Source organism: Mytilus trossulus, chromosome 3 (assembly GCF_036588685.1).
Source record: "Mytilus trossulus isolate FHL-02 chromosome 3, PNRI_Mtr1.1.1.hap1, whole genome shotgun sequence".
In the NCBI taxonomy this organism is placed as follows: domain Eukaryota; kingdom Metazoa; phylum Mollusca; class Bivalvia; order Mytilida; family Mytilidae; genus Mytilus; species Mytilus trossulus.
Window position 1 is genome coordinate 65,559,242 of NC_086375.1, and position 12,264 is coordinate 65,571,505.

At 31.8% G+C, this 12,264-nt stretch overlaps 1 protein-coding gene across 1 annotated transcript; it reads left to right on the forward strand.

Annotated features, from left to right (window-relative positions):
- Positions 1 to 4,620: 4,620 nt before the first annotated feature.
- Positions 4,621 to 8,372, forward strand: LOC134710953 (uncharacterized). The gene is made up of 5 exons (XM_063571376.1): positions 4,621 to 4,631; positions 4,804 to 5,025; positions 6,251 to 6,385; positions 7,268 to 7,361; positions 8,238 to 8,372. Exons 1-5 carry the CDS (start codon positions 4,621 to 4,623, stop codon positions 8,370 to 8,372), a joined length of 597 nt encoding a protein of 198 aa, XP_063427446.1.
- Positions 8,373 to 12,264: the final 3,892 nt, after the last annotated feature.

The following is a 12,264-nucleotide window of genomic DNA, read 5'->3' on the forward strand; positions in this document are numbered from 1 at the left end:
ATATCTTAAGGAGACTATTCTGTTAAAAACGTTGTCAGTTCAATTATTTTATGAATTCTTATTATAACCGGTTTTATCCTAGAGTTCAAGATGGTGAAGAGGAAATCATCACTTCTTAATTTTACGGAATCCATAACGAATTGGTTGACTGTTATGGAATATCCTTTTCAAAGATAATAACGGGCATGTCCCGTATTTCGTAACTACAACTACCGAATAGGACTTTTTAGCAGATTTGTACTAACATGAGCAACAAGACGTGTGCCATATGTTGAGCAGGATCTGCTTGCCTTTCTGGAGCACATAATAATCACACTCTGTTGTTAAGTTATAAGTTTTCATGTGTTGTGGTTTGTGTACTATTGTTTTACTTTTTTTCTGTTTTGTTCTTTTTTAGCCATGGCGTTTGTCGGTTTATTTTCTCATAATGAGTTTGGTATTTTTCGCCCTTCTTTTAATACGACAAGATATCTTATATTAATTAAAATGAACAGATCGATCAGTAATATTTATGAACTATTTTCCAGTTCTTTGTTTGGAAATAACTGAATTTATAAAGACACAATCGTATTTAAAAAGCATTTTTATTAAGAAACCAAGTGTGTAAAAACCACATGTAGGTCTATTTGAGAATAAGAATTTCTTAAACTTTACCAAATCTGTAATGGTAAATTCATTAGGAAAACTCTCATTTTCTTATCTCAACATATCTCACCTTTTATCTCATTCTTAAACTCATACGATGGACTTATTTATCATCCTTATTTATGGTTTCATGATCTTACGTTGGAAATTTAAGTTTCTATGATAGTTAAAGTCATGGTAAAAAAAATGGGAGTCTTCAACGCATCGTTTAGTGTACTAATAGAATAGGACAGAGGGCACATGATAGACAAGACTGTCGTAATTAATTAATATTGTCCTTCGTATTCTTGGAATTTATACAATTGAACCCGTTATATTTAACTTTGCCATTAAAGTGCGAGGTTTGGAATGCCATAAAACCAGGTTCAACCCACCACTTTTATTCCCCTTTTAAAGTGTCCTGTACCAAGTCAGGAAGATGGCCATTGTTATATTATTGTTCGTTTCTGTGTGCATTTTAACGTTGAGTCGTTTGTGTTTTCTCTTATTTTTGAGATATTGAGATAAGACGTGGCACGGTACTTGTCTATCCCAAATTCATGTATTTGGTTTACATGTTATATTTGTTATTCTCGGGGTGTTTTGTCTGATGCTTGGTCCGTTTCTGTGTGTGTTGCGTTTCGGTGTTGTGTCGTTGTTCTCCTCTTATACTTAATGCGTTTCCCTCGGTTTTGGTTTGTTACCCCGTTTTTGTTTTTTGTCCATGGATTTAAGAGTTTTGAACAGCGGTATACTACTGTTGCCTTTATTTATCATCCACACTGGTCGGAAAGCAAGCCTTACGCAAATTTCCTTTTTTTACACGTGACGTCATGCGTAGTTTTTCAAGTTCATGTTTATAATGGGTGTTGTTGATATACAGTCGCTTGTACAAACTGTACTTTATTTTTATATTTTTATATGTGGATTTGCAATATTTATTCATGTTGGTGTTAACACGGTAGGTGAATTTCCCAAACATTAGTATATATAAAATTTCAATCTATGATAAATGATATCATATTCACAACACAAGATATACGGGACATTGTTTTGTTCATTCTGCTTTTTATTTTCCAACATCCATGTATTACTTCATTGTTCCGCAGTTCGTTTGCTCTTGATAGCTTGCTGTAAAACATAATTCATATTGTCAATAGGGTTTTGTATGCTGATCTTTTCTTGTATGTATCCGTTGTTTTAATAACTGTACGGTATGTGTTTATTTGGTAATGCTAATTGTATGTTTATTCAGTCTTGAATTATCCTTCGATTTTTTGAATTTCTGATATTGCCTAGATTCAAGACTTTAGTTGGTATCTTGATATATTTTAGGAAAAAAAATCGGAAAATTATTTAAACATTTAAAAAAAGTGCCACTCAAGTTTATCTGTCTAGTGTCAAACAGTAGATGGGCTTGATGTTTGTTTAACTTTTTTCTAGGAAGGTGTAGTGAGAATTGTGTTTGATGCTTAAAAAGCGTGTTAACCTTTTCAAAACATTTGACATTTTTATATATAGTCAATATTTTCTATTTGAGAAACTAGATTTTTTTTGCATCAGTTTTACTGAAGTTTACAAGGCATTGGTCTTACAGTGAATCCAAATTAATTAGTCAATTTAAAATAAAATATGTAATAATTTCATTAAAATGCACAAATATACAATTTACACTTTTTTATATTAATATTGAATTTATTGACAGAAAACTTTGAGAAAAGTAATAGTATTACACAAAAAAGTATGCAGTATAAAATTAAGTTTAAGCACAATATGTATAGTTAGAGACATGTATCTGGTATAGATAATGAATACGACTTGTTTCGTGCACACACAAATTTGCATGGAAAATATATTAACTTAAAGAAAATTTAACAGTATTGCATAACACATTCTGCAATATGATATATACAAGTTAAACACAATGAATAATTCATAAAAAGACAAGTGAGGCAATGAACTAATATAAGTATCTATTTGTAAATTGTCAATGTAATACACTTTACACCCCTGTCGAATGTACAATTGTAAAAACGTTACTTCGTAAATCGCTGTTCATATAAAAGAGGGACGAAAGATACCAAAGGGACAGTCAAACTCATAAATCTAAAACAAACTGACAACGCCATGGCTAAAAATTAAAACGACAAACAGAAAAACAAAAGTACATATGACACAACATAGAAAACTAAAGAATAAACAACACGAACCCCATAAAGTGCTCTTTGATAAAATAAAAATTCTTATTTTGACTTTTTCTCAACTATCAATCTTTCAAAGTTATTTTGAGCTGGAATAAAAAAATAGTCGTCGATAGGTATCAAGACCTTGTTGCTAAATATTCCGTATCAACTTCACAAATGATTTACGAATTGGAGTATAGCTTTTTGGTAGTGTCTTTCCCTTTTTGTATTAATGTGCTGTGTCTATATGCCTTGTGTGCTTCTTTGTTACATATCTGTTTGTTTGTATAGTGACTAAGATTTTAACACAATGTTGACTGCTGTAACCTTATTTTTGACATTTTTGCCTATTGTGTATGTTTGTCTTGTTTACACATAATTGTTTATACAACCTGATGCGACTGGCATACAAGTTGCTATAAAATCAAACTCCACCAAATTCTACAAAAGAAAATGTCGGTACCAAGTAAAGAATATGATTCGTTTTATTTGTTTGATGTTTTGATTTTGCCATTAATAATCGGAATAAATAATACAGAAAAAACCCCCTCAGACAAAGCTGATCCTTGATGAATTTGGTTATTTATTCAAAATCCAATTTGATGATTTAGCTATCCAACTGTTCGGTTAATTGCACATCATTGGTTTCTAAATACTTTGCAGACAGCGTCCTGATGAAGGCAAATGTAAAAATACACTTCTGATGCATACAATTTTTATAGTCTTGTTCCCCTTCAATACCTTTATAATCCTGGTACCTTTGATAACTATTATAGCTCAACTAGAAATCCAGCCATTTTATAATCCGTTAAAAATCTGTATTCTATGTACTGTTTTATGGACCAACGCCATTTGTTAATCTGATTGTGGAAAAAAAATCACGTACAATGGAACACACGTTTTCACAAGAAAAGACCCAGTTTGAAATCTATAAAACAACTGCTTTTGCAAAATCTGATAAATGAACGTTTAAATGTTTGGAACATTTTTGCAAGGACCCTAATGATTAATGCTCCTCGAGATCTTTCTGTTGAATAGAAATTATAAAAAATATGTATAAAAAAGAAGTGCTATATAAATGAATGCTACAATTTTACTCCTGCTATAAAATACGAATTGTTCAGTTCTGTGAGGAAAATAGTTATCAAAGGTACCAGGATTATAATTTTAGTACGCCAGACGCGCGTTTCGTCTACATATGACTCATCACGGACGCTCATTTCAAAATATTATTATTACCACAGGATCGATATCTCTGCTAATGGACTGTATAACCAGCTTAGTGGCCAGTACTCCGATGACAATACGGATATGTTTTTTTTTAAACTGTTTAAACCATTGAATTAAGAATATTTCTCCTTCACGCAAAGATACTGTATAATTCCTGGGCCGTCTTTGACTATATTTTTCTTTTATTATTGGTTAATAAGCTCTTCATATCCTTGGGATCTTCAATTATTTCGGTCTCTAGCACCACTGACAGCTAATGTCGTATTGTGTATCTTTTGCCGTTTATGTTATCAAAATGCTGCCATGCATACGGAGCAACCTCTATACACGTATATATTTTTCTACGGTGTGTACTTCATTAAACACATCTTTTATATAGGTTAAAATCTAGATAAGATTAGTTCAAGAAAATGTCAACCAGATCAATTAATTTGTAGCAAAAATTAACATAATGGATTAGTCACCAGACAATTCAAACGGATCTTGATCTGATGAACAGACAAAAAGAATAAATCGACAAGACTGCACATATATGTGGAAAAACAAATACAACTTAATCAAATACTTTAACATCGTTGTCAATATGAGGGAATTGTATGTGATGGTCATACAAATGAGAGGTGAAATTAGCTATAAAACCAGGTCTAATTCCCTTTTCTTTTTACACAAGAACATGTCTGTACCAAGTCTGGAATATGACAGTTGTTATCCATTCGTTTGATATGCGATTTCATTCATTTTGAAATTAGTTTTATTACATTCCAAGAAATAATTTTCTCTTACACATTAATTTTGATGGGATATGCATTCTATATGCAGACTTTGAGAAAGAGGGTGCTAACTCTAAATTTCTAATGGTGTCAAGCAGTAGTGCAAACTGTAATTTCCCCGTCTACATTAGTGTCTTTGCATGCATATTTTATGGACTAACACTCGGTTGTTACAACACTTATGCAGTTCGGAAATCAAGAACAAACCAAAATATTGGGTATGTAGTGATCACTTATTTATTAGTGTGTCTAGATATACTTTGATCAGTAATGATCAATCGTTAATATTTGAAAACCTTGGAAGTATAATAAATTATTCCAATGGAAAACCATCAATTATATCCTCAAGATATATGTTAGACTTTATAAGATATCTTATATAGTTTATCAGATATTCTGTATAGTTTAAAATGATACCTTATTTTGATCATACCATATCTGATATAATTTATAAGATATTTTATAAACTATATAATATGGCGTGTTTACTATAAGAGATATATTTAACAGCAATAATATATCTTATATAAATATATATTTATATATTTCATAATCTTTAGAAGACGTCAGACGTGCGTTTCGTCTACACAAGACTCACCAGGGACGCTCAGATAAAAAAAGTTATAAAGCCAAACAAGTACAAAGTTGAAGAGCATTGAGGACCCAAAATTCCAAAAGAATGTGCCAAATACGGCTATGGTAATCTTTGCCTGTAATGCAACTTGTAATTCAAATAACTTATAATAATGCTTCTCTTTGATTATCATATGGCAGTCCATTTCTGCTTCACATACTTTCAGCAAGTGTCAATTTACTTGCTGATTTCATTATTGTAGTCACTCCATTCAGTATGTCTAAAGTGTGACAGACACCTAGAGGACAGCTTGCGGTCTTCAGTAATTAACAGGTATAAATAATATACTAAATTATAATCCTGGTACCTTTAATAACTTTATAGTAGTTGGTCGATATCTGAAACTAGTTGTGAAAAATTCACAGCTCTACCTGTGTGATATTTTACATTTGAAAATGCCTATACAAAGTCAGGAATATGACAGTTTTTGTCCATTCGTTTTATCTAGGTTCTTTCCGTTTATAATTTTCCTCGGAGTTTAAATCTTTGTAATCTTCCGTTTTTACAGTACTAACAAGAATTACTAACAACGAATTTCCTGTATATATATGCTAGGCAGTGGCGGATCCAGAGGGAGGGGGTTCCGGGGGTGCGCACCCCCCTTTATTTTTGCCGATCAATGCATTTATATCGGGACATATGTTTTGCACCCCCCTTTGCCCTGGGTTAGCACCACCCCCCCTTTCGAAAATTCCTGCATCCGCCCCTGTTAGGTTTATTCTTTATTTTCACTTTTTTTTTTATCTCTAACACTTATTTATTGCTGATAGAAAGTAGCTATGAAATATTTGTGCTTACACTTTTTGCAGATCTGAAATGTGGGTAATGCCATTTATGTTGATAAATTCTACTCTAAGCGTGCTGGTATTGGTCAGTGGAATCTTGATAAGTGTTGGTAATAAAGTATTTTGTGATCGCTTACTAGAATATTCGTATTTGAAGAGGTTAGTAAATACTTTTTTTCATTAATTATAAATTTGTTATGTAAACTACGTTTATGGTTCAAAACATAAACAATACCTTAAAAAACTTAAGGAGCCAATACTGGAAGCAATAAACGCAACACGAAATCTTATAATCTCTTACCTCTTGTATGTGATTTTACCTTGTTGCATTTATGCAGGAGTTGATGTTTTGTCAAACCTGCAATATCGTAAGGTATTAAAAGGGAAAATAACTCGTTTTGTGGCTTATAGTTGTTTACTTCGAAGTCAATTGTTCTCCAGTGAACAGCTTATTGGCAATCTTTTTTTTTTATTTCAATATTACATCACTTTATAATAATTAAAAAAATTCTGATGTACTTCATTTAAAACTTTATTTCAATGCCATGTCACAAAATCAACTTCACCAAATTAGTTTATTTGTCCAAATCATACGAAGGATTGGAAATATGGAAGATAACCAATCAGCATAAAGTTTTGTTTTTATTTTACAACGGCATGTACCCTCCTTATCAGGATAGCAGTAATATAATCACTCGGAGTAAGCTCGGGATTTACCCTTTTCGATAAAATTGAGCTGATGCTGATTGGTCTTCTACAGGGCACCATTCATAATTCTGGATCTGTGAAGCGATTTTATCGTGTTAGTAATTCAAGTCCTCGCAAGGAGATCGCGTATACACTTAAGAATATAATGCACTCTTTAAATACATTTATACACTAGTCAATGCGAAAGGTGAAAAATTGAAAAAAAATAAAGATTTCGGACAAAAATAAAGAACAAAAGAGGTTCGTTCATATTTTTTTAATAGAGTGTGAAAGTGTATTAATTTAAAACATTGATACTACTGTAAGTACACATTTTAATTTATATATATGAAGCTGTGGTGATGGAAAAAACAAAAAATGGACGAATAAAGATACATCAGATATATTTACACCAGGAGACTACGTAAATTTACTAAATGTTGCACAGGTAAGTACTGAACTTTGAGGCTTAACCGATTTTATTATTTAGACAAATTACCGGCTGTTGGAATAATGTTAACAGTTAAAAATTCTTTTAAGCTTTTTTGTTCATATGTCTGTACATTAATTAACATGCCAATAACTCTGTTTCTGAACATATATTAGTGAATCTAAGCGTCACGTTCGGTGTCAAATGTGAAAAAGCTGAATATGTTTCCCTGCGGTGAAGTGTGTGCTCTAATACTTCTTCACACATTTTCTCTTTCGGTCTGTTTTTATCTTTAATTGTTATATATCTGTAAAATCCTCAGAACTATTTGCTTATTGTTTTATTATTCCCTTCAGAGTTTTTTCAAAAAGAGTTCTTACTTTCTTTTCAGTGATTTCATTTTAATGTTTTCTGTATTCTACAATAAAATTGTCGGCTTAATTAAAAAAAAATTAAAACAGAGATTGTCGGCTTATTCATAACAGTGTATGTAAGATTTATTTGCCATTTAAAATGTTTTGATATATTGATAATTTTCCGCTTTTTCATTTCCATTTGAAGCCTGTAACTACGTGAAATTGTTTTGTTACAAGACAAAAGTCACATTGTCTCAATACTATTTAAAAGAGGAGCGAAAGTTACCAGAGGGACATTCAAACTCACAGATCGTAAGACTGACAACCCCACGGCTAAAAAGAAAAGATAACATTGAAGGGTACATGAATTTAGGCTTTGAAGAGCGTGTTTCTGAGTATTGTTGTCTCAGACCATTTGAGACCAGGCTAATCTTAAGTTGCAATTGATTTTTCCTTTAATCATTTAAAAAATGACATGATAGTAGCTATATATATCTATATTTCCTGAGTATATCACAATCTCATTATTACCTTTCAGATTGCTTGTTGGATGGCTTGTTTCTTCTTCCTGTTGCAAGTTGCTCTGGGAATATTGCGTTTCCATAGAAATAGACGACTTCGTCATTCGTCGTCTGATAGAGAAATGATAGGGCGAGCAGAACCTGCTGCTTAGAGGCGTGACATACAAACCTTGATTCGCCATATTATATTCTAGTATTAAGAATAGTTCTATATTGCACAAATGAATAAATGATTTGATTGAACATATATACATGTATATGTTTCTAGTGTAACCTGGAAAACTCATGCACAGTGTAACACATTGCTACATGTATGAAACCACAATTCAATCCAATGTCTGTTCAATCGACCATCAAAGCAAGACTTTTGTTTTATAATGGTTATCATGTAAAGTCTGTGACACAATTAAAAAGGGTGAAGGTAGTGCACAAAAAGATAAAAGTAAAATAACAAACATACTGAACTGCACGGAAATTCATATAGTCTATGAGTAAAACAAACGGACAAAATAAGAACAGATGTAAAACATTGGGATACAGCAGTCAATATCGTTTCATAATTGGAATCACTAGAAAAAAAATCAAATATGTCTACAAGGGAAAAAAACCAAAATGGTAAATAGACATAAAAAAGGGCTAAAAACTCATCAAGGATACCACGGACAGGCTTATAACTTGGTATCAACTGTGGTCGTCTGTGTTTGATGTTAAGAAAATCTTAGTGTTTCAAATAGATTAAGATATAAAGTGATAATTTACGGAAAATGAACATATTCATAATATTTCATTTCAACACAAAGTAGTGACTAAACCTCTCACTTTTATGACAATGGCAAAAAAATCCATATCATTGGCCACAATGTGTGAACAAAACAAACAGACAAATGTATATAGTAGGTAAAAATGTCAAAAAACAGCAGGAAACATTGTGGTATAGTCTAAATCACTATAAAAAAAAACCAAACAAGTATGTCATTAAAGAAAAAAAACAAAAGATATATAGCCAAAGCATATAAGCAAAAACTAAAAGCAAGAATACAAAAATTCATTTTGGCACAATAACACAATGACGGGATGTAAAAGTACCGTGCTATGTCAAATGAACATTACAAAAAAACTAAACAGAAAAATGCAATAATTTACATCAGACAAATAAAAGAACACTATAACACGTTAAGAAGATAAATAACGTCGGTACCTAGAATCTACTCTTCAAGACAAAAACGTGATTTATAACAACAATGTCTTGGTATCTTCATACAAGTGAGAGGTTTAGCTAGCTTTAAAACCAGGTTTAATCCACCATTTTCCATATCAGAAAATGCCTGTACCAAGTGAGGCATATGAAAGTTGTTATCCATTCGTTTGATGTGTTTGAGCTTTTGATTTTTCCATTTCATCAGGGACTTTTCATTCCGAATTTTCCTCGGAGTTCAATGTTTATGATTTTACTTTTTTCCGATGAACTTACAGAGATGTAAATGACAAAACACTGTTTCATCAACTTTCTTCTCAGGCAGTCGACGTTTTACAAAATCAGAGTAGCAGTTGGTATATTGATACTAAGGTGGAAAACCGATAATTTCAGAATTAAGAGCACAGGTTGAAAATCAAAAGACTATGCACACTCATATATGCCATATATGAGTTTCATCATGACATAGATGACAACGAAATCGACACAGAGATAACATGATAAAGATAAATTTCTGATTCCTGAAAATGCGATTATTCCTTTGAATAAACCTCAACTTAAAAAAAGTACTTTTAAAACAATTTAACATTAATATTTTCTTAAATAGTACCACAAGAATGTATCCTATATCACAATTTCCTAAGAACAACTCCATCATGCATGGTGTAGATACCATTTTTTGGCATTGCACAGGATCATGGTTTCCACAGACTAATAAAAATATATTTCATTTAAATATGTTGGATGTGTACTGACAGATTGACATTTTAGTCTTGGAAAACAAAAACATTTATAAGATGAAATTATGCTTTGCACCATCTTTCTGTTAGGTCTGTACCTTTTTTTAGTCAGTTGTGTCTTTTCTTAGCACTGATCTTATGTCTCGATGCTTTTTCAAGATTTGTATAATGTTTTTGTTGAAAAGGTACACCACTGTCTAAAAACACGTGAAGGTTGACCACTCATAAACATAATCAACCCCATATAATGTGCTCGTCCTAATCAAGGAGCCTGTAAACAAATGATTGGTAGCGGTTGTTGTCTGATATAATTGTTTTGATTGCTGTCTTCTATAATTATAAGAGTCAAAACCAAAACATTATGTTCTTCTTTTGACTCGTTTCATGTTATGTCATATAGGGTCATTATATCTTGCTACACTGTATGACAAAATAGCCTTGTAATGAGGAGTTTGTGCTTCTTGGATATATTCATTCTCTTTTCATAAACATATGCCATATAAAATTAAGTCGCGGAAGGTCAATTTTTTTTAAAAAGATTATTGGATGAAAGAAAAATGTCTAAACTCAAAATATTTATTAAGTAACAAGATACATTGTTAATATACATAATTATAGACAAAATATATATTATTCAACACATTCTGGACACCAATGCTATTGGTGTAAACTTTTATGACTAGACACATATAAACTTAAAATAAAGGGTAGTGCATAGTGCAGCATGGTGTGACATTTAATATGATGCACAATAACAATTTTATCTTCAAAATGGGTTTTGATTGTTGAATAAAGGAGTAGGTCCAGAAAGGGCTGATTTTGGCCTCACATTTCGGATTCGTCGGACGAAAGTTTTTGGACACTTTTAAAACACTTAAGTATCTATTTTAGTTGAGTCAATTAGTTTATGTAAAGGATTTTAATGGATTTAGCCATTAAAAACGCTCCAATTCAAGATTCAATATGAAAAATCTATCAAATATAAAAATGTCACTTTCAGATGATTTTTGTAAAAAATGAAGGTGGCCATGCATCCGTGTTCATCCTCAACCACTATATGTTATGTATTGTCATCAAATACAACTTACATTTCAATATTAAGAATGAATAAAAATGCGGACACTTTCATTTAAGACAGAAACCATCTAAAATTTAACTAAAACTCTAAAATTGTGAAGATTTCAGTAATTAAGCATGGCTTAATGGTGCTAGTACCCAATATGTGTGCATTGTTTTGTCAAAAACAGCTCATATTCATGTAGTAGAAGCATTCTACTTTCCAATAAACAACTAATAGTTTATATTTTAACAATTTTGTAAAATTGCTATATTTTTGGGCCAAAAAGGGGTCTTGCTGGACCTACTCCTTTGAAATAAGAAAACAAGAGAGAATAATAAGTTTTGCATTCAACTTTTTTTGCCAACTTCAAGGGCTTTAATATTTATGATGGTAGATTACTCTAATGTAAGATTGAGTCTTTAAAATAAAATTTTCATAGAAGAGTGTTGAACTATTCCAGCTAACTTGGTATAACACTTGATGTGTATTATATTGTTTAAAAGGGTCATATAAGTTAAAGAGATTGGGTTATAAAAAATAATTAGTTGACAACTGAAGATATATTCTACCCAAAAAAAATCTTATTACATTTCCTTTCATGTATTTTATTTCATTACAGTTATCAAGGTCATATTGAAAAGCTTTGGCTAAATAGACCACTTTCGAGTTCATCCGTCACCGGAAAAAACTCGTCAATTATACGCGCCTTTATCATCGTCATGTGTGCGTTTAGGGGCGTCGTCACTTCCTTCCAATGTTGAGCGAGTGGTTGGAAAACTATAATTCTATATTGTACGAATTATTCTGCAAATTGAATTCTCAAAATTGACAATCAACACTGCTGTCATTAGGGAATTGTCAGTAAGTACCTACAGAGCAACCATTATTTCTAGTTTATCCTGCACAAAGACGATCACTAAGACGCTTGATGAGCGTAAATAGTGCAGGGATACAGGCGAGCCCCTCTATCTGGTAAATGACGTCATAAAGGCGTGTATAATTGACGAGTTTTTGCCGGTGACGGATGAACTCGAAAGTGGTCTATTGGG

Excerpts from the sequence above, each read along its gene's own strand:
- LOC134710953 (XM_063571376.1), top strand. Across the intron at positions 5,026-6,250 it reads AGAACAAACCAAAATATTGG|ATCTGAAATGTGGGTAATGC; the intron begins GTATGTAGTGAT and ends CACTTTTTGCAG. Across the intron at positions 7,362-8,237 it reads ATTTACTAAATGTTGCACAG|ATTGCTTGTTGGATGGCTTG; the intron begins GTAAGTACTGAA and ends ATTACCTTTCAG.